Source organism: Gambusia affinis, linkage group LG12 (genome assembly GCF_019740435.1).
Source record: "Gambusia affinis linkage group LG12, SWU_Gaff_1.0, whole genome shotgun sequence".
NCBI classification, from domain to species: Eukaryota; Metazoa; Chordata; class Actinopteri; order Cyprinodontiformes; family Poeciliidae; genus Gambusia; species Gambusia affinis.
This window is the reverse complement of record NC_057879.1, coordinates 12,832,155-12,855,438: the sequence shown is the minus strand read 5'-3', so window position 1 is coordinate 12,855,438 and position 23,284 is coordinate 12,832,155. Positions and strand designations below refer to the sequence as shown.

Here is a 23,284-nt window from a genome sequence, read left to right as displayed (position 1 = left end):
GTTTTCAAAAGGCTGGACGGTTGCGTGATGAAGACAGCACAAGCTCGAGAGCAAGACGAAAGTGTTATTGAGAGCAACAACAAAAGAGAGTCTGAGGAAGTGTGTGAGGCCATGGATGCCTGCGGGATATTATCAGAAGGCACACACAAAAAACATCACCGCACCTGACTCACATGAACAGAACCACATGCCCAGTGCACATCACTGTGCACAGGGCACAATTTTGATGCCCACGATGCACAGAAACAGCTATGTCACACCGCGTACCTGACAGTCAGTTCCTGACCTACACAAATATGCCATGCCAGTGCCATGTGCATAGCGCATAAAAACAGCGCATCTGATCCATACAAGTTCCAACACGCACGATATAATGTGTGCGGCTTATATTTAGGTGCACTCTCAAGTATGGAAATATCTATAGCAACAGTTCACTGTGGAAAAGTTTATTTTTTTGAGTTTTATTTTTTTCAAAAGGATAAAGACAACTCTTACTGTTGAGTGTGTGAAAACAATAACTTGCTGAAAAAACATAAAATTTGAATGTTGGCTGACCAGTTAATAGTAAAATAACTGTGTCTAAATGGACAATGACAAGATTAGGCTGTAAAAGAGGAATACATTTAATGCCTAATCAAGATGCAGTGTCTTATAGATCTTTATATTCATAAGAAAAAGGCAAATGCTAAGGGAAACATACCTCCTGTCCTTCTTAAATATGCATGTCCTTTGTCAGTGTAGTGCGAAAACACATGTTGGTACCTGATTGCACTTTTTTTATGTATTAATTAGTGACATTTAGTGTGATGGGTATTTGTAGTACCTGCTGTCAGCGAGGCATAGAGGCCATGTCGCGATGTTGTGCCGTGCAACAATGGTGCCAGCATGCCACCCTCATTACCAGCTCCCCAGCTCCCACACAAGCCATTTGGGTATGCCCTTCTCTTTTCTACCTCTGCGTTTCCCTTGCTCTCTCCCCCCTTCAGCAATGTAAGCAATCTGCTAAATATTTTATCACCTCTCTGTTAAATCGAGCAGAGACACTCCCCATAGCACCCTGCCACTTTCGCCACTGCAAAGCTTGCCTTGAGTGCATGTGTCATGTTCAAGTCAAGCACCTCAGAGTTGCTGATGGTAATGGGTTTGATTAAGGCTTTTTGTAATTGCTGTTGTGGGGTCTGACTGGGTGATTGATTGAATCACAATGACTGTGTTTACTTTATATGATCTGCTCATGGAATCATTGTTCATTTTAATGATCTCTTGCTTCCTTAAATCACTCATTAAATTCAAGAATAGGCCAATTATTTATATTTTTTAAATCTCAATGGTGACATAATTTGATACACAATGTTTCTCATTGTTAAAACTTGTTTTTGGTCCCTGTGTTAACCTAAGAAGAATATTTTATGGCATCGCAAGGCCGTTTCAAAGTGAATTAAATTCTGTTCAGTCTATTTGAATCCTCTTACTCCTGGTCAAGCCTCATTGCCATGGAGATAAAGCTTGTACTCTTTGAATGCAGCAGCCACACCCAAAAGAGCCAGGCATGTTAAGATCACAGTCTTTCGTTTAAAACTGCTACCAGGCAGATTTACATAAAACAGTAAAGAAAATCTGCCAGCGGAAAAAAAACATACATGGGAGTGTAAGTTTCATCCCTTCTGAAAAGAATTGAGGCAGAATAAATCAAAGCAACAAGATTGTTTTGCTAGGGGTATTAATCTAAACAGAGAGATGTTTTTTTTAAGGAGGAGCAAAACCTAACAAGAATCCAATATATTTTTTTAAATGTTAGTGCAGTGTTTTAAGTAAATGCAGCTCAATGTCTGAGAGAGAAAATAAAAACATCTTACACTTAAATTTAAATTGTATGCTCATATGTTTTGGATGAAAAAAAGAAATGATCATATTTACAAAGCAAAGAGAATTGGTGGTACTCCATAATTAACAACTGCACAAACTGGAAGTTGTCAGGTTCTGTTATATGGTGCTGTTCCCTTGATCCTTACAATACTTTTAAACCTCTTTAAAATAATACTAAACCTCTTTAAAATAATACTGTGATAATAATACTGTGATTAACTGTATTAAATGGTGCACTGAGACCTAACAATACAAATATGGACCTTTTTGTGCCTTTTTGGGTCCATGAGAGCACAATCGGTGCCATTAACAAGTTCTGTCTCTTTGAAGTGATGAGTTCAAAAACTTCACTGAAAGTCTTCAAACAAGATAATGAAGTCTAAACGCTCAGACAACTGATTAGCAACTTCTCTCAATAATTTTAGATAAGAAAATTTAATTAGATAAAGGTCTGGAATTGATTAGGATGGAATGAGGGCCAGGGTTTCAGTCCCATCACCTTTTAGACCTCCAAAAAGCAAAGTCAATTTTTACTGCCACTGATTTTTTTTAAGTAAATGTGAACTATATATATGTTAAATATATATGTACTGTACTATCTAATCTCATGGTTTTCCCATTAAATTTTCTGTCAGCCCACCATTATGTTTTGATAGTCCACCCATTCAAATCTATATCTATGATTATGGGTTTATATAGTTGGATATTCACATAATCCCTCATCCAAGCAGTACTATAGACCAACAAAGCAATATGAATCTTCTTGTGTGTATTTTTTTCTCACTGATAGACTCCAGTGGGTTTTTGACGTATGAGTGCATCAATATTACAAATATTCAAATAACTTTATTTAACATTCTGCAGGATGACAGTGGCAGTAGGAGATTCACAGCCCATTGAACAAGTGTGCATCCCTGGACTAAGTGCCGATTCATCATAAATGCCTTACTCCTGTCTAATGACTGCAATCATGTGGCACACGCACGCAAATACACGCCCACACACACACACACACAAAAAAAACATATTCCTTTCTCCGTGTCTGCATTTTTAAAACATTTTTAACCCTAGCATGAAACCATATAAACCTTTAAATACACTCCTATTTGGTTCATACTCATGAACATCTATCTGCTGTTGTTTTTTTTCTTCTCCACTAAAAACAAATCCCACAGAAAAAGATAATGCTTTTAAATCCAAAAAACACAAGCAAACATTAAATCCCCACAGCAGACTTTCATTTATTTTTACTTTAAAGTTTGTCTGCAACTTTTTTCTTTTGCAATTTCTCCTCCAATTAGGTTTTTATTACTTCTTTGTACATCTCATCAGAGTGCAAAGGATCTGACAGGGTAGGACCCTCAAAAACCCCACAACCTATTAGAGCTAATTCCAGCCCATTTAGCCTTGTCTACTTCTGTTTCACTGAGTTTGCTTCATTTGCAGGGAGGCATCCATGTGTACTCTGCATTACACAACAAAACACACACACTAGCATCCACTAAGTCACCTTGAAGCCCAATTAAGTAAGCATCTGACTCTTCCTGTTCCTATTAGTCTTACGGCAGTCAGGACCAGTGTGATGGGGACAAAATGGAGCAGTAAAAGCAAGAGACAAGGAAAGGCTAGACGAAAAGAAGAGGGTGAAAGACTTCTTGTTTCCATGGTTCTCAATAGGGTGAATTGGGAGGTGGGGGTAGAGAGCAGTGGTGAAAGAGCATGACCCAAACAAAAACTCTTTGAATTCAAGGCCTAGAGTGTTTATAATGACCCCAAACATAGATGCACTGCTCTCACTCCACTGACAGCCTCTAATGATGCAAAGGGAATCAAGAGATTTTGTTCACACATAAAAGACATACCTACCACAAACAGGACTGTTCTTATCCCCCAAGGAGGGGCACATAGTCCTACTCCTATTATTCTTTCCTCTCCTAGTATTTCTTTTCAATTTATGTCTTGTTCACAGACCTTTAGCCGCTTTCAGGCTGTGTATTTTTACCACAGCCTGCCTCCTCTTGTCATCTCTCACTTTGCCTTCTCTTCAGTCACAGCACTTATTTTTTTTTTCTAAGAGATGCCACTTTGACCTGACATCTCCTCCACTCTATTTAGCCAGACCCTTGTCTTTTCTCTTTACTTGCTTAAGACTTATTCCTCGTGGTACAATGTTAGACTCTTCTCTCTCAGTCCCACTCCGGGGTGGGCTCTGGGGTTTTAAGGTCGGTCGGAAACAGGACAGTGCACAGCAAGACAAAGGACTCCAAACATTCACCAGATGGCTGGAGCCCTGCATAAATTGCCTACGTGAACCTTTGCTAGAACAAAACAAAAGCCTTTCATTGCGAGAGGTTCCCTTTCACCCCCTTCCAACAGCCTTGACTCCCATTTATCGCATTGCTCACTTGATGCTTTTAGATTAAGATTGCACATATTTAAAACACGTAAAACACAATACAACTAAAATTCTTTTAAAACGTTTAAAAGTTTCACAACAGTTACTTGTAAAGTAAAATTTCAGATTGGATAGATCTGCCAGTATTTATTTACATTTCTCCCTATTCTTGTTCTCGTCTCTCCTTTCTTTGGAATATGTTTCAGCAGGTTGTAATGAGGAGAGATGGTAAACCTCTTCATAGATTTCTATCTTCATGTAGGAAGTACAAACATACTCTTTTTCTTTTGCTCCTTTTTGTTGACTCACTTTCTCATCAGTGTCCTGCTAATAAAACGGCCATATTTAGAAGAACACATTTCAGTTCTAGAGATAGCTCTTATCTCTTCATGGAGGGTTTGCTATAATATATATAGGTTAGTCAAGGTTATCCTGTCGTATATGTGGATAGTGAGCTAATGAGAATTGAATTGTAATTACGCTTGTCCCACAATGCGCCTGTTCCTGACACCTGCAGATGCAACTAGACAACAAAACAGTTGAAAGCAACATAGAAGGAATCTGACCAAACAAAGATCAACTTGGGTCTAAAATTGGTAATAAACAGTGGTGGGAAGTAACAAAGTACAAGTAGACTTAATGATGCTGGTTAAATTTATTTAATCTCTAAGTATTTAATATCTAGGTGTTTTATGGGAATGTGGATTTTTCAGATCATTTTGAGAAGCAATTTTGATAGATACACTTAATTTTATTGTATTAAATTAGCGTGTAGCGTGGAGTGTTGGTCTTGATCTTGACTTGGTCACGGGTTAAGTGGTCTTCATGGCTCCGTGGTTGCATGTCCTTCCCCATCCACCTTTTTTTCCATCACCTTTCTGTTGGATTTCTTTCAAAATAAATGTCATTAGTGGCAAATAGAAAGTGAAGTTCATGCTTTGTTAGGACAGGAGACAAAATGTTCCCATCCCTGAAATTATGTTGCATAGAATCACATATCTAAGTCTAATCTGTCACGGAGAGTAATCACAATAAAAGCATGCTTTATCTGTGGCATTGTTCATTAAAATGGCACATTTCTGTTGTATTAAAATTAAATATGATAGGTACACTTAATGCTATTATATTAGCGATTAGCTAATGCATTCAGCAAGTACGTTCACTTTTAATACTTAAGAATTTTTAATAACCAGAATTTTTTTTACTTTTACTCAAGTAAAAATGTTAATATGAAACTTTTACTTTTACTAGAGTACATTTGTGTCTGTTTATTTGTACTTTTAATTGAGTAAATTTTTTCAGTACTTCCTCCACCACTAGTATTGAACATGCCAATGTAAATTATAGTTTGCTATTTCTATGCGCTTTAAATTTATTCTACCTGTTACTAGCTGATACAAGTAATGCACATATACAAAGAAATCAAAATGATTAGTCCACAAATTACCTTAGTAGTATTGTATAATAATGTTGAAGTATAATATGTGATAAGTAAATAATGGGAATGCACAGAAAGCAAATAAACTTGTATTGTTTCTTCTTTTTTTTGCAGAATGCACATTGTATGACAGTAGGATATTCAAATAGATCACATGCAGAACTCAAAATATAGAACTAAAAATAATTAACTCTTTTGTCCCACTTGTCCGAGGTAGACTATTTCTGAAGTGGAGTTGTGCTGCACTAGCTGTGGTAGTTTGACACTGTCAAGGATAACTACATTAAGGCAGGGTTGTATCATAAAAGAAAATGTATTAATGGTGCAGTTTGGAAAAAAAACAACAACAACCTTTTAGTTTAGAGAACTTGACAGACAAGTACTGTGCATTTTCATTGTTCTCTGAAAATTAAAATGCAGTCTTTAAGTCCACAATTGTCTTTGCACCAATTTTTGGCTTTTAATGTAAGCCAGCTTTCAACCCAAAGGTTCAGTCTTGCAGTTTTGTGTAGTGTGTATCATTATTTGAAATCAAAGCAGCATCTGAGCTCTCTAAATATCTTCATTTTCTTCTGTGGCAAGCCTGCTGTTACCATGTGCATGTGTATCTGCACCCACACACAGTTCCCATCACCTCTGGCTAAACTTTGCATGTCCAATTTCATAACCTAATCATGTTTGCTATAATCCTTGCACACTTGAAGCAAACCACATTAGAGTTCCTCAGTAAATGCTCCCTAAGTGTCTCTGATTAAACTTATGTGAAAAATGAAGTCTGTGTAATTTATGTTATGACACCAGGCATTATCCTAAACCATCTCAGCTCCCTATAACAGGTCAAATCAAACACGTCACCCCAGCCTCCACAATATGTAATTATCCAGCAATTAGACACCTCCCATAATCTGCATTTCACTATGTCATTGTGTGTAATTACATGTTTTCATTGATGGTTAACTCAGTCTATATTTTTCAGCATTGAATCATGTGGTTTTTGCAGAAACCAGAAGAAAAGTCTTATTTAAGACAAAGACTCTGAAGTCTAAGGGAACGGTACTGTCTGAGAAAAACCTTACTACTGTCATTTTCACTCAGAGATTCTGCTATAATGCTACAAAATAGACACCATCATTATACCACTGTAGCTCACCCTGTTTGGTGGTTACAAAGGTAGCGCAACAGTATAGTGATGGTGGCTTTCATGTAGCATGCCAGTGTTAAAGAATTACATAACTAAGAACAGTCTTGCACATGCATACCGAAGTCAATTGTTGTTCATACTGATTTGACTCAATGGTTCCTAGAAATTAAGTATAATGTCACTAGATAACCACTGCCTGCTAAAATTATTCTTTCTTACAGACTGTTTTGGCTCTTAACAGGTATTCTTAAGACATTAATTTGTGACAGTAGTTAGATGATTGTGAAACCCACTCACATAAACGTGAATAAATATAGATACATTCTTTTTCTTTACCTCTACTGCTTAGTTAAAGGAAAGAATGTGTACATGTTGATATACTTATAAATTCTGAGACTGAGCCATCTTTTTCTGACCTAACTCTGATGTTGTAAAAATATTATGACACAACAAAGATCACAAATTTCGTCTTTATCATGTAGAAAAAATACATGCTCCATACTAAAATGTAATACAAAGAAGATAAAAAAAAAATAATGTATATGGCCATTTTTTCTTAATCATTTCAGTGATGTAAAAACAATACAGTGCCCTAGGTACAAACACTACCTACATATTTTTTTAAAGATAAATCTCTTAATATTTTGACTTTTCAAGTGATTTTTCAGAAGTCTATGCATAGTGCTTATACATGCAAATTGTCTGGAAAAAGATTTGATTTATCTTGGCTCTGGTCAAGAATAAGTACAGCACTAGCCCACTTTACACTGTGTTACTCTTTTGAGAGAGAATGATATCTGATTAGTTTGGCTAGAGCTGACAAACAAATGGATTTGCTGTGTCTGGAATGTCCTCCTGGGGAGCTGGAAGGGCTGAGATAGAAAGACACTGCTTTGTGTTGGAGCCAGTATGAAGCATAATAAGACCCTTTGGGGAATGAACGCAAAAAGAGATAGGGACAAAAAAAACACACATTCTTGTACAATGCATCAGTTTCTCAATTTCTTTCTTTTCCTCTCTATCTACTCATCTTTCTCACTGACTTCCTTAATAAAATTTTCTTACTACTTAAAATGGTTGACCCATCATTTGGTTGTTTGACTTTTAGGTCCATTGAGTATTTTCACTAACACAAAGTTTATTGCATTTGCAAAGACTCCCATAAACAGAACTCACACAAGTACACACACCAGCGCAGGTGCACTTACACTTTTACCTTTGTGTGTAAGATTCACAAGCTTTCCATCATGAATGGGCCAGTAAATCCTATTTCTTTCTGCCTTTGTTTCGAGTTCTATCTAATCTTTTTGCCTCTTTAATTCCCTATTTTCCACTGTTCTATTCTAAAGTGTTGTGCTGGGAGAGCAGTCACAGAGGGAGTGTGACAATAGAGGTATTAACCAAATGCATACTAAGCTTGCCTGTGTGGCAAAGTCACTGTGAGGCCTTAACACTCCCTAATGCCCTGTAAATAGGACTGCTGCTCCCCAAGAAATTCCTTAAGACGCACTCAGACTGAGGGGTGTTCTTCCTGACTCTTGTGACCTGGGTCCTCATCGGCTGTCATTATGCGCACTACATTTTCAGAAGCGCTTAATCTGAATTGGACGCCCCTTCATTTTAGAAATTGTTTAAGCGCATGAAACTTGGCCAGTCAAAAGGCCCCGTCTTGAGGCAGAAGGCGCAGACTCTTCTAAACTTCAGTCTCTTCCTTTACTATCTTGCATACATAATCCCCATTAGAATCAGATTATTGCTGAATGGAAATGAAGACTGTTGGAATGATGAGAAGATGCCCTGCATAACACTGTTCCCAGAGGAATACAAATGTGACAGACATGGATGAATTTAAGTCTGATTGAAAATAACAATAATAATTAAAAAAAATAGGCTAGAAGTTGCCTTGAGACACAAGAAACACTGTACCATCTTTTACATTTCAACTTTAATTTATTCCAGTTTATAAGTCAGGTTATAAAGATGGTTTACATTTCAATACTTTTGATGGTGATGGTATGAAAAAAAATACTTTTTCTGAACGTCTTTGTCAAGTAAACTACACCTTTTTGATCAGTGTTATTCCCCCTCTTACAAAATACTGCAGCACAAAAGTATTTCTGTGTGAATCTTTGGACATGTAAGAATCCTACTAATACATGTGGAAATAATATTTACAGCTGGTCTGTGTAGGCGAATACATTTACATGGCTGTCAAATATGAGACCCATTTTGAGACTGGATGTTGAGAAAATAATATTGTCTTCTTGGTCTTAGTGGTTTAAAGATGTATTCCTCAGGCCTGTTCTTTTTCTTCCTTACTTAGTATATGTTTCTCTTTATGTGTTTTTTTTTTTTTTTTTTTTTTTAGGTGCTCGCTGCCCCAGAACACCTTAATCCAGTGTGAAAGCAATTGGCTCTCTCAGATCTAATCAATAGAGGGCTAGGGCACCGAGCCAGGGGGAACATCTCTGGCCCCTGCTCAGCTACAATCAATTTAGAACCATCGATTCAGCGATTGAAATACAAAGAGCAGACGCACTGAACCGTACAGGTGCTTTAGTGTTTGGGTGCATCAACATGTTATATATCTCCCATCGTGAAATTTCTGTGTATTTATGTCTGTTTGCTTGCATGTCTGCTTGAAACTACACAATATGTACGCAAGAGTGTGTATTTTCTTATGGGTGTGTATGGATAGTATGATTTATTTTCAAGCCATCTGTAGTAAAGTGGGAATGGCATTTAATCTAGCACCTCTGAGAAGGAGCCAAAAAAAAAAAAAAAAATCACTCCTAATCCAATATGTCCTGCCCATGGAAGCTGTTTTAAAGGTGTGTTGGTGTGTGTGTGTGTTTGTGTGTTTTGGTGAACAGTGCATTCATTTGTCTTCAGACCTTTCCTGTTTTTTTTTTTTTATTTTTGTTTTTTTAATTAAAAACATCAACTGCATTTGTCATTTCACAACGACCAAATAGTTCATTTAAACTATATATTTTTTAAAATTATATTTATTGAAGGAAACAATATACAGTAATCCAAAGCAGTTTGTTTGAGTATTTGTTTGCACCAGGCCAGGGATCTATTATATAATTATTATTTTTTAAGTTTTGGAAGATTAGTCTTTTATTAAGAGTTTTTTTTTCTCTCTCTCTCTCTCTCTCTCTCTCTCTCTCTCTCTCTCGCTGTAGCTACGTAACATAAAATCTTTCATAGTCTAGTGGTTAAATATATTTAGGATAAAAATTGTCATCAGGCACTGGAGTTAGCAGATCAGACTTATATTGGTATTCATATTTTTCATAAATCTATACACTTGCTTCTTTTTAAAGTCTACTTCTGTTCTTTCATCAGCTGCTCCCCATGGCTGTCTATCATCCACTCTCATCCTATTGAATGGCTTTCTATCTCCATCAGTCCAGGAATGCATAAGGGCACAGGGGTCCCAAAAGCACACACAAACATGCATTCTGTACGCAACATGTGTGTGCCTGTTTCATACCTTTGGCATATTGACTATGTGATAAAGGTCAGCTCTGTCCAGATTTGGACAGGTGGGATGGGGCCGCAGTCCGTTATCACCCACACCATTACCGTGTGTTTGTCTGCATGTGTTTGTCTGGAGGGAGATACAGCTCACTGATAAGGTTTTGAAGAGGTCAGTCAGATGTAAATACGACATAGATATAGATGTGCAGTGGGTCTGGTCACCATAAGAGAATCTCACAGATGCAGGAGCATTGCGTGCCAGGAAATGGAGTCAGCCTCTACTCATTCACACAATCCTAGAAAATATTTGTTTAACACATCCATCTGTTTTTGCAGTGTAGGAATGACATTTCTATTCATGTCATTCATCCATTAAGATTTTCTGGTCTTGCCTGGTTATGTTAACAAAATTGTTGTTTTAGCACGCAAGAAAGCACTCCCACTCAGGATCATGGTTGGATCAGCCCACATTGGCTAATACAGATAGAAAAGTTGCTTTAAATACAGTTCATTAACCAGCCTTTTTTTGTTCTCAGTTGCCTCTTGTTAGGCTTGAAATGACAGCCCTCACAAAATATGCAATGAGAAATGGCTGAATCACAGACAGCACACATATTGTGGCAATCTGACACCAACAATTTGAGTGACAAGATGTACTCTCGAATGCATTCTCACTTTGTTTTGCTCCTGCTTTCCATCTCTCTGTGTTTGCCTTTCTCTATATTGCCCTCAGTCCACTTACTTTAAACACCTACGCTTCCCATATAATTTGCGCTCCTTTTTTTCTTTTGATGGAGAACATTTTATCATTACTCACCATTAGGTATAAAAGCAACAACCAGTGCAGATAGAAGAATATGTCTTTTTTTTTCTTTTTATGATTGTGATATATTTGTGTTTTTTATGGCAATTGAAATCCACAATCAGAATTCTGAAAAATCTGTAATGTATTGCAACAATATTCCTTCCTCTTTGACACTTCCATTATTGTCACATTACCCTGTGTTCAAACTTTTGACCTACATCTGCCAAACTGCCAATTATGGGTATGTCTCAGACAGGACTTTTTGAAACACGGTGGACATAATTGTCAAACTGTACAACCTTAGGTTTTTTAAGTTTTTTTTTTTTCTTTTATTTCAGTATATTAACGAGATTAAAAAAAGAAGAAAGCCTGTCAACATGTCCAAATGATTTTATGTTTTTCATCACACAGTGTTAACATATGTTGATGAAGTTCAACTGTCCAACGTATTTTCACAAACACAGCCTAGCAAGCACAAACTTGAATGTATTGTATTGGGATCCCCATCCCCAAGTTGTTCATATGGTGAAGGTCAAAGTGGAGAAATTTGAGTTTCTTGAGATCTTATGGAGCAGGAGATCAACAGGTGGATCGACCCAGCATCTGCAGTGAAGAGGGCATTGTCCGGGTCTGTCATGGTGAAGAGAGAGCTGAGTCAAAAAGAAAAGCTCTCCCACAATCTACATTCTTACCCTCATCTATGGTCATGAGCTTTGGGTCGTGACCGAAAGAATGAGGTCACAGCTGCAGCCAGCCTAAATTAGTTTTTCCATAGGGTGATATGGCAATATACATAAGAATGCATATTCAGATTAAATACATCATAGCATAAATGAGTTTGGTTACATGAAAATAGCAAACTGCCAAGTGGAATCATTCTAGTGATTTTTACCTTTATCTTACCACATTCTGCCATTTATTAGCAAACTCCACATGTCTGGGATAAAGTTAACATTTAAATACTTTATTCTTTAATTTATTCCATTATTTAAATAGTTCCAAAAGTGCTTCAAGCCATAATTGTTATTATGTTAAATGTTAAAATGGCATGCAGAAAGGAACAGAACAGTAACAAATTAATTTTCATTTGTTCTGAGTATACCAGCAGATACCAGCTGTGCAGCAATCACTTGAGAGCCTGGTTTTGAATTGCAAAAAAGGGCAAATTTTAGTCTAACAGAAATGTTGGACAAATATCTTTTTTTTTTTATTTTCTTAATTAGCTCTCTGGGATCAGTATCAACTCAGTGGGCCAGCCTTGTTGGCTCATAACAGATTTTTGTCTGTCCAAAAGAACACACAAAGCGGGTCAGATTAAAATTATAAAACTGGCGACTTTGTTGAAATTCTGAGCCTTAGCAGTTAATTGCAAAAACAAAATCAAAATTAAATCTACATTACTTAATATGACAATATCATTAAAATAGTTATTCTTTAGCTCTTACTTTAAGACAATTGTAATATTACAGTATTGTATATATTTCAGTAGAACTGTAATAATTAAGTTCTCTTCCAGCTTTCGTTTTGATCTTGCTTTTTTTCAATCCTAATGCAAAGTTTTTGTCATGCACATGTTGTACTTTTCAACTGTATTTGTTGTACAATTTGTAAAATTTATTTCCGAATCATTATTCATAAAATAATGTTGTTTATCACACTAAAGGACATGAAAATTTATGAATCAAACAGGTTCATGTTTCCAATTCTCAATTATTTTGGTCACCATTCATTCATGGTCTCCACCCGCTTATCACTGTGGTGAAAGTATTCGTTGCAATACTTTAAAAATAAATACAAATGTTTTGATGGTTATTTGAAGCTGATTAAATTTAAAAAGACAGTATGATACAGGATGATATTTCCTTTAACCATTGTCTATCAGGGTTGATGAGGGCCCATGTGTATTTTTCCTTCATGCATATTACAATAAGAATTGAAATAGATCACCACTGCTCACCATTTACCTGTGAGGATTGGTGGGGACTCAATTTTTTTGTTGATCTAATGACCTTTTTCTAAAGTGAAATATGCAAGGATTCTTTTCTCTGTACCATGAGTACCATCAAATGTGGATAGCACTGTATTTATATAGAATTAGTTATTTGTTAACTACTTCAGTCAGAAGATTTTACAGTTGAAATACAAGCTCTGAAAACTAAAAATGTTGCTGAGCAAAGCAATGGCCAAAGCACCAAAAAAGTGAGCGTGAGCGTCTTCAGTTAACTACTATAGATTAATTGATCAAGCCATAAAGTAAATGAGCTAGATCCATTAAAAAAGGGGGGACAAGTGCTGAGACAGAGAAAGCTAATGGTCTTTCCCAAATTCAAATGATAGTAAAGAAAAAGCTACTGCTTTTTGCAACATAGGCTTTATTCGCTGCATTTGAAAAACCATTAACCACAGAGAATGACATGACATAGGAACAAATTTATGCTCACCAAAAATTAATTGCATATTTTCCTAAATATTTATTTATTTTTTCTGCTTCAGCTTCAGTTGACTTAAACAGTGAAGTTGAGGTGATTAAATCAAAACGGCAATTTTTGTGTGAATGAGTAGAATAAAATCTGTCTTGATAACACTATACCCATTGACTGATTTCACCATTCATCAAGCCTTCCTTGCCCCTTTTTGCTCTGTTAGTTGGTGGTGGGCAATGAGCCTGGCAGCCCCCTGTTAGGTTCTGATTACAGTGTAGATTGTAGTGCAAGCACATGTTACTGCCTGCTGAGAGCCGATATGTTTTGAAGGGCGGTTTTCTCTACTACCTTGCCAGCCAGGGATAGATTGGCACAGTGGAAGCTCCTAGAATACAAATACCTCCTCATCTTCACTGTCTCTCCCTGTCCTGCTCTGGCCGCTATTCTGTCTGAATTATATACTCAGTGCTTTTGCTTATAAATTCATAAACACACCTGAGCCAGTGTGCCAGGCAGATCAGCTAACAGCCAATGAAATACTTAGATGTGAAGAGTCACTGTGGAGCTAAAATATTCTATAGCTCTCTTGATCGGTATTATGCTCAATTTATGCAGACACATGCACATGCATACATATACTCGAAGACACACAGCTCATAAAGGCGCTATCAATAAGCACATTTTCCCAGTCGGCTGGTCTGTCATTGGCCGGCTGTTCAAAGGAAAAGTGTGGGCCAAAAATAAATAAATAAATAAATGTTGTGAGGTTACCATAGTAACTGCCTGCCCAGGGGTGTGGGCTGTCTGCTAAATTGTTCGCTGGTTTGTTAAGGCTCACACACTCTAATTTGAAGAGAATGTGTCTCATTTAACCAGTCATTTAACAGTCACAGGCTCTGTTGTTAGCAGTTAAATAGCTTTATATATTTGTACAATTTTATTTCAGTATGTACCACAACTTGAAGTAACTCTGAGAGAGACTTTTTTTTTTGTTGGAGTGAGGATTTCTACCTTTTGTTTTCACCTCTTCTCTGCTGCACCACCCTCTGTTGAAACCGGTCAGGTGTACTTTTATTTTTCCAGACATGTTGATAATAATATGGCACTGTACAGATTGTCTTCCAACACTTTTAAGACTTCAATGACCTAAGCAAAAGTTAAGGCTGAAGTCAATAGCCTATATATGTTGAGTTCCTAGTCTTAAGGGCCTTTTTCACCAAATTGAGTCCAGTTCTAAGTTTGTCTTAGTGCTGACTAAGCATCAATTTGATGTGTTTACATCAAGTGAAAACAAAGTGCCATTTTTATCAGAAGCGAAGGGCACCCTCATGTGGAACAGCAACCACTGAAAAGGTTGTAGGCACCATGTTTAAAACACCAGAGTTTAGCTTAGTTTTTATTGGTCAGCATAAAAAACATTTAAAACACCACCCTTCAATGAGAAGACATTTTGCACTGGCGTCAGAAGAACTGTTGACTGTCTCTTATTGTCTGACAGTTTATTTTTAAATCAACCACAGAGCAAACGTATGTAAATATAGCTCACAGCTGATTATTTTTCACCTAATCCATAAACATTATTTCCAACTCCATTCTATCACCAGGTGTTGTTTATAAATCTTGCTTTAAATATTGTGTTTATCTTCAATGTCCAGCTCTGCTGGTGTGGATGAAGGATTAGCTGAGCAGTATTGTGTGGCATTTACAGGAACCACCAGTTGCTTAAAAATGAAGGGGAGGGTATTATGGCATCTATTCGCAGGTATAATGGGGTAAGTATTTCTTCTGTGGCAAAATTGTCTCCATGCACTAAATGAATAAGACGTGGCTTTGGCTTGGACGATAGAAAAGCAAAAGGTCTCTTTTACAGAACTTTTCAAGGACTCTGTCTAGCACCAGCCCTGGTTAAGAACTCGGGACCTTTTTGGTAGAAAATTGTATAATTATATAACATTTCCATATTCCCAAGTGGGGTCAACTATTGTTCCTGGATGGTTCTACTGCATCAAACATAGTAGTTCGGAGATAATTTCTATGTGAGGAAGTAGAAAGGAGAAGGTGTACCAAACATGTGTATGAGTGTGCGCCTATGCGTGTGGGTGGTTGTAGGTGTAAGAGTGTCTTATCTTAGAAGAGTAGCTTTGACAGGGTCAGAATGGATGGATGATTAATGACCAGGGGGAGTGTACTGTGGGTGGAACTTCTCTGGTGTTGCCACTCTTAACAAAACCACAAGAGCACAAGAGTCTCTGCTCTGTTTTGACCAATCCTTTATTCTTTAGAACACAACTCTGGTCATCTTATATGCCTTACATTTTCTCTGTTGAGATTGTGATGTGCTGACAGGGCATAGTAGAACCTGACAATGACCAGCTTTGATGAGGGATGTCACTACAAACTCTGAATTCCTTCTAAAACAAAAAAAAAATCTGCCTTTTTGTAAGCCATTAAGCAATGGAGTCCCAAGCTTTTCACTGAGATATTTGATCTTCATTGACCTGAGATGGCAATGTATGAGATACATGCAAAACCATTCTAAATTCAGTTTCTCTAAATGAATAAATCATAAACCTTAAAGGCATTTTACCCCGACCTTCAGGATCCTGCAGGCATTCTCTGAAGGTTCTGACAAGTTTTTTTTATTTTAACATATGCCTCAGTCTCAAATTTTGTATTGTTCTTTTCAATGACCTTGTGGAGAAATACAATACGTGCATTTAAAAAAGCAGCTCATTATGTGGAAAATGAACAATGAGAAGCTGGGCAGAATACTAATGGTCTACAGGTCTGATTGCCTTTTTGTTTTTAGATGATGGTTATCCCCTCTGTCAAACAGCATGTTCAATTCTTTACTTCATTGATATTTTTAGATTTACCTAAAAAAAAAAAAAAAAAAATAAAAATACCAGAATGTTTTAGCAGTCATTTCCACCAGACGCAGATGCAAGTGTGTTGTCTTTCTGACTGAATGATGAACAAAAGTGTGAAATAAGGGTCAATTGGGGGCACATAATGCTTGAGTGTTTGTCACTGAGTGGATATATTCATGATTCTAACGTCTCTCAAGCACTGTGATCCAGACCTTGTGTGGATGACAACAGAGGTTAAGACTGTCCTTGGGGAGGTCAAGAGTTGCACTGCCTCTGGCAATAACTCAAATTTCGTGCCCCTCGATCAGATACCTATAGCCCTCCCCTTATGAAACATTTGGCAGAAATGTGTGATATGTCAGACAGTACAGTTTAACAGTACAAAAACCTTAATTGACGTGTTTAACTTCAGTGGTAGTAGTTGATATTTGATTGCAATAAAATTGTCCTTTTTTGCAAATTAGCATGGGAATTTGTGCATGAATGGATGAATGGGTCCTCTGGACTTGATAAAGCATTATACAAGCAGAGGCAATATACCACTTACCATTTACAAACATCAAAGCTTACAACATAATGGGACATACTTTAGTACCTCTCCAAAGCATTTGCTGCAAATTTTTGATTGAATTTCTTGTTTGCCGCCAAAAAATTATATTGGTTAAAAATCTCATAAATAACTGACAGCATGAGTCAACAGAAAAGTCTGGAGAGGACTTTGCAAGGTATAATTCTAAAAGGTTTAGAGTTTCTAAGCTCATATTTGGACTGACCTTCTGCAGTGACTTGCTTCCACTTTTCAATTTTATCTTGCACACAGCAGAGATGCTTGCTTGACATTCTGATAAAATTCTTAACCTACCAATTTTAATTAATCCAACATCTTAAACTTTGACTTCAAAACATGTGCACTTCACATGACAGTGGTAAAGTCCCTGCATGCACTTGATGCATTACCTGAGGTGTGTATTGTATTGTATTATAATCTCAGCAAAGACATTGAGCATTTGTACTCCAGAGCTTGCAGATCATTTATTTTAAAGACTAAATGCAGTGACGAGTCAGTGCAATAATGCACTACTTTGTAAAAACAGAACTTTCAAATCATTATTTGATATTCTGATATTTAGTGGTGCAATATGGATGTATAAAACTCCACTGATACGTTATGTGCCACTCAGAGGATGAGGCATATGACGTCAGCCCTCTGATTTCTGTAGTTCCAAATTTAGAAGTAGGTTATGTCAATATTGGTTTTACTGGCTGTCTTTTATGGCACATTTGGAAAAGAGGGGTAAGCAAAAAGTATTTACAGTTGTTCCATACTCTTTCCATAATAGATTTAATAGTGGTCACAGTTGCCACTACTCTAAATACTTGGACTAGTGATTAAAACCTATACTACAAACAGTTTATACAAATACTTATGCTTTATAAATATTTATACACATTTACCTTTTCATTAGATGTATAAGTGCACAGCTTTTAAAGTTTTATATGCTGGTGTGCAATGAGGATCTGCTGTCTGCCATGTCTTTTGGTCAGACTTCCTTTGACATCATTGTGCGACTGTTGGGGAACGAGTGGAAATTCACTGATGCGGTATCTCTGTCAGTTGTACAGTTTGCCAGACAGGATGGATAGATAGAGAGAAAGACAGCCAAACGGAGCAGATTCAAACTTGTCAATCAGGATCAAAGTAAGACTGGGAGGAAAGGTGGAGGAAAGATTAGTTCTGAAACTTGTGAAGGCAGAGAAGAAGAATAAAATCCTCTTGGGGCAGCCTTAAAGGAATAAAAGTTTTGTTCCTACATGCATCCAGTTCAGTTGCAGGTTATCCTCCCATTGGGGAGACTAATTACTTGCTGAGCAAATGTTCAGTCCCCTGCTGTCCATAAAACCTAACTCATCTGATGATTGATGGATCTTTTTTGCTTTGGCACAGAAACTCCTGGTCTCTAATCTGAATATGCACAAATCAAGGGAGAGGAATTTAGGCTTAGTTCCCAATTCAGTGAAGCATAGCGTAATGATACCCTTCCCATTTCTGCCAACCTTTAAAACAAGATCATTTTAAGGGTTTGCAAACATGAATCACACTGTCTAACTTTCTCTCCTTGTCCATGCCTGTCTTTTTTTCCCCATAGTGACAGATCAGTAAGCAGTTAATTAATGAGTTTAATGTTTGGATCCATGTGCATATTATGTTTCAATTAGAGAAGAAGCTTCAGCTCCAAGGTAGGATTTATAATCTACCCAAACATTAATCTTCTGCTGTCTCTAAAATGTTTGCACAAACATATGTGTGTGGCTGCCTGTTTGCTTTTGCCTGGCTGTCACTTATCTCCCTTCCTGTTATGCTGATCACAGCGTTCCTACTTTCTGAACGATAGGCCTTAAATTATCTCAGGTTCTGTTGAACACAAAGTAATCAAATGCTGGAAAATGTGATACACTCTCGTTTAATGGGGGTCAACAGTGACTAAATTTGCTGCTCTGTAAATCACCATTCCTTGATGTCACTTCTGTTGTAGTACTGCTGTTGTTTTCTCTGGGTTTTAGGATGTGTATGTTTAGTCGAGTGTGTGTACATGAGCATGAGGTTTGTGTACATTCTTTTTCCTCATACGGAGTTTGCTTTGAAGCTCATTTGCAGCACTGCTAGCTCAGAGAGCTGATTCAGCACAGGCTCTTCTGCCTTTCTCTTCACTTTTACCCATTTACGAGTGTCCAGGGAAGCTGCAGTTTGAATGTAAACACACAACCGGAGGGCAGAACCTAATGTACACATTCTGCTCGCACTCCATTAAGCTCACAGTGAACAACTCATAGTGGACTGTTTCCACAAGAGCCAATTCAGCACATGTGAAGATTTCTTGGTGCATTCTGTGAGATGGCATCTGCATATGATAGTGGATCAGATATGATAACACATAAGTTTCCTTCACTGCCTGTGCTGGAAAGTAATTTTTGATCTGTGCTTTTATTGTCTTGTAACGTTGGATAGTGTCAGAACTTATTGCCTTATAAAATGTCTCTGCAGCTGGGTTGTGCTTCCACATATGGGAAAGGAGCTCTTTTACAGAGTCCCAGTATGCTTGTAGTACGAGGAGCCTTATCTTATCACATGTAAAATCCGGTAAAAGTCAACAGAGTTTGAAAACCTCTCCCACATGAAACGGGAGCCCCACTCATACTTACAGACACAGTTTTGCTTTTACATTGCCCTTACAAGCCCTGTCTAGACATAACATTTCTCTCCATAAGGGGGTTTGTTCCCTGATGTGGTTTTTATGACCATTGTAGTCAGGTCATGCAATTTGGTTTGTATCTCTTTCATGTACTTTTCGATCTTGAGATATTTGTCCTTTCTATCTTAGTGTCAGACAAACCAGAAACTTTTTACAAATCAATTTTATTTCTTCAAGCTATATGTTTGAGAAAGTCTCTGGAGGAAACACATGTCAAATGTATACACTGTACATAACAATAAGACATCTTATCTTTCTGTAGATTTTAGATGCAGACCTCTGAGACCAGATTTAAATCTTTTTAATCATAAGCATTGTGCATACTGAGTAGTATTCTTCCTATCATCTAAATGTGACAAAGGCTGTCCTTCAAGATAAAGTAGTAGGGCCAGCACTTTTGCTCTTGATATTTTTTATTTATTTTTTTGCTATTGATAATGTGGGTCAGAATGATAAAGATTTGTTTCTCCATCTCAGTGATTATTGTACAGTATCCCTGGTGTTTGAGTGTCTGCTAGCTGGATTTAATACTAATCAGTTACACTTGTTCCTATTGAAATTGCTATTAGAGGTGAGTTATTGTTATGCAAAAAAAAACAAAAACATGTCTGCACTTCTTGCTCCTGTTTTGTCCACACAGGATGCACCAGCTGTTTTATCTTGCAATAGATATTTTGGTATTTCAGTTAATCACAACTTTCCCTTTAAGTTCTACATTGAACAACTCTAAAAACTGAGATTATTTTACAACAGTAAATCATGTTTTTCATTTAGTGGGAAAAAGGTATCTTGTTACACAATAACCTACTGCCTACTAACAGTGTTGTGTGACTAGACAGTAAGTCAGTCAGTTATCCTCTGGTGTGCCTGTCGGGTACAGCAAAGCAGACTGAAAAGCATCCTCTAGAGAGATAGCCTTTTCAGTTATGTTTGCATGCTATTTTTTCTCTGTTTCAGCAGGATTTCTTTCTGTATCACTATCGATAAAAGCCAGGGAGGGTTTTTCAATACTTTGAAAAAAGGATTCATAAGACCAGGTATCAACCTTCATATAAGATAGACCAGAACCTTTAAGCTTAAACAGTCCATTATAACATTTAAATTAAGCAGAACAGATTTTAATTACATCACACAAAAGAACTGGATAATGAATTAAAGATTCCCTCACATAAAATGCATTTTCTCTCTATTTGACCAGTCAGTGCAGAGGAAATGGACCAGCTCCTTTTCATTGCGACCATTAAAACCTCTTCATATCAAGCTAAAAGGCTCTTACTCCTAGACAATATAATCATTTTGTTGCAAGCAAATTCAGTGCTTATTTATTAAGTCTTAGCTTTTAGTGCCTGAAACACTTACCACAGGGCTGTACCTTACTCTGTCCTTCTCTGTAAATCTTGAAACTTTTTCTCTTGTTTTCTTATCCTGACTTCGTTCATATTTCTCTGACTAATTCTCCCTTTTACTGCCTAAGTGCTATAAAAAGGAATAAAAATTGTTTTTACACAGTATGAGCATACCCTACATCTACAGTCAAGCTGTTGCAATCAATCAGCCTTGTCCCATTAAATTTATAACCCTTTCCCCCTTAAGAGTGCAGCTATACCACAGCTTCCACCCCCAGCAGTAAGCTTGCTAAAATACCAGACATTTATCATAGTTATTATAGTCATTAAACCCTTCCACACTGCACAGAATCTCCTCAGCTTTGTATCCTTTTGAGGCGCAAGAGTAAATGGATTAGGTTATTGCCTTCACTTAGGGGCACCGATATCAGCCACAATAATCTTTGTCCTCCACCACAGCCTTTAAAATGTAGGACTCTGACACCTCAGTGCAACTCTGACAAATTGGTGCCACTGAGACTGCTGAACTATTCTCACTCTTTGTGGTATTAAAGGTAATGTCATCACTCTAACTGAATGTTTGAAGTCTTGGTTAAACCGCAGAATGAATTTTTGCACAGCTGTGGCCAAGAATGGATGAACTCTATCCAAAATTCGATTGTTGCTTGGCTATGTATGTTCCTGTGTGGGAGTGCCACTGGACAAGGTGATAAAAACCAGTTTCCCTCTATGCATCAGTTTTGAAAATGTTTGTTAATATATTCAGAATGAAAAATGCTTGTGTGTATGGGGGATTTCAGTTTTTAACATAACACATTTGGGTTATGGTTAGTAGGGCTAAACAAATAGAGTATATGTCAAACACAATATTTGATATATACCCTTTGAATTCTTGCATGGTGAATCAAATCAGTTGTAATCTGGAGTTCTTGCATAAGTTCTTGCATAGCATAGAATAGAGATGCAGCAGCAAAAATAGGCTCAGTTCTAACGGATGGTAGTGCAAAGGTGCTGTGCACAAAGTTGTCACTCAGCAGTCTAAATGCCCTCATTGACTATAATGGGTGCATATTTATAGTGGAGTGCATTCCATGGTGGAGCGGAGTGGAGACACAAGCAGTGTAAAATGAGGGTAAATGTTCTGACTTCTGTTTCTCAGCATAACATGAAAAACATGATAATAATGTAAGAACCTAATATTTACAGTAAAAATATAACAATGTCCAACACAGAATACCTAATAATTATAAATCTGATGTTCAACATAAAACCTTCTATCTGTCAAATCTCTACCGCATAGTTCCTTAGATCACCGTGTTTATTAATGAGAAACTAAATAGATCCAACAGGAGTACATTCCAGCTTAGATTGTTTTTAATATGGTTCATTCTGTTAGTGTTTGGCTGATTAATTTTTCCCCTTACTTTGCTTTCTGACAAGACATTTTTTTCTTGTCACAGCATGCCCTCCAGGTACTTTCAAATCAACCCAGGGTCCAGGCCTTTGTCTGCAGTGCCCTTCCAACAGCCGATCCACAGCTGAGGCTGCCACTATCTGTGTTTGCCGCAATGGCTACTACCGTGGCGATGCTGATCAACCGGATGAACCCTGCACCAGTGAGTATGGCGTACATGATGTTGCATGGTGCACTCATTCACTCTGACACAATGATATTGTATTAGGAGAATAACTTGGTATACTTCTGTTTTGAAGGGTTAGGGTTGACAATAACATATATAAAAAACAAAACTGGCCAGCTACAATCTTACTATTGTCAAGCCTGCACACGCTCCTGTATTTAAATTAGTTTGTTTCTCAGGCCCAAACCAGCTCTCCAGTATGGCTGTAATAATCACGTAAGGGGAGGTTTGCATTGCTGACATCTCCATCACTGTGCCATTGAGCTTTTTCTGTTTCCCTGCAGTTGTGTATTTTTTTTTCCTCTCCCATTTTTTTCTGTTCTTTTTTGTTTGCCTGTTATCATCCCCTGAAGTCCTAATTACTCAGGCAGATGCTGTGAAGCTTCAATACTGTCCTGCCGTTATCCGCTGGAGATCCAATAAGACCTTACACAGCATCGTGCTTATCTTAATATGATGTAAAAGCAATATGCTAAGCTTTCTTGCTGTCCCTGTTGACACAGAGTTACACAGGAGAAGACCTCCAAAAAGTTGGCTTACTTTTCTTTTTCGTTTACTGACACTGGGGAGTATATATATTGTTTTTTCTCTCATTTGTAGAGCAGACCTGAAAGCATTAGCTG

The 23,284-nt window shown here is 37.3% G+C and overlaps 1 protein-coding gene across 3 annotated transcripts in view; it reads left to right on the top strand.

Annotated features, from left to right (window-relative positions):
- LOC122841089 (ephrin type-B receptor 1) overlaps positions 1-23,284 on the top strand; it is a 171,970-nt gene that overhangs the window by 82,778 nt on the left and 65,908 nt on the right. For all 3 annotated transcript variants that reach the window (XM_044134091.1, XM_044134089.1, XM_044134092.1), the window contains exon 4: positions 22,482-22,637. In XM_044134091.1, the coding sequence (XP_043990026.1) occupies positions 22,482-22,637 (156 nt within the window). The remainder of the gene's footprint in view (positions 1-22,481; positions 22,638-23,284) is intronic.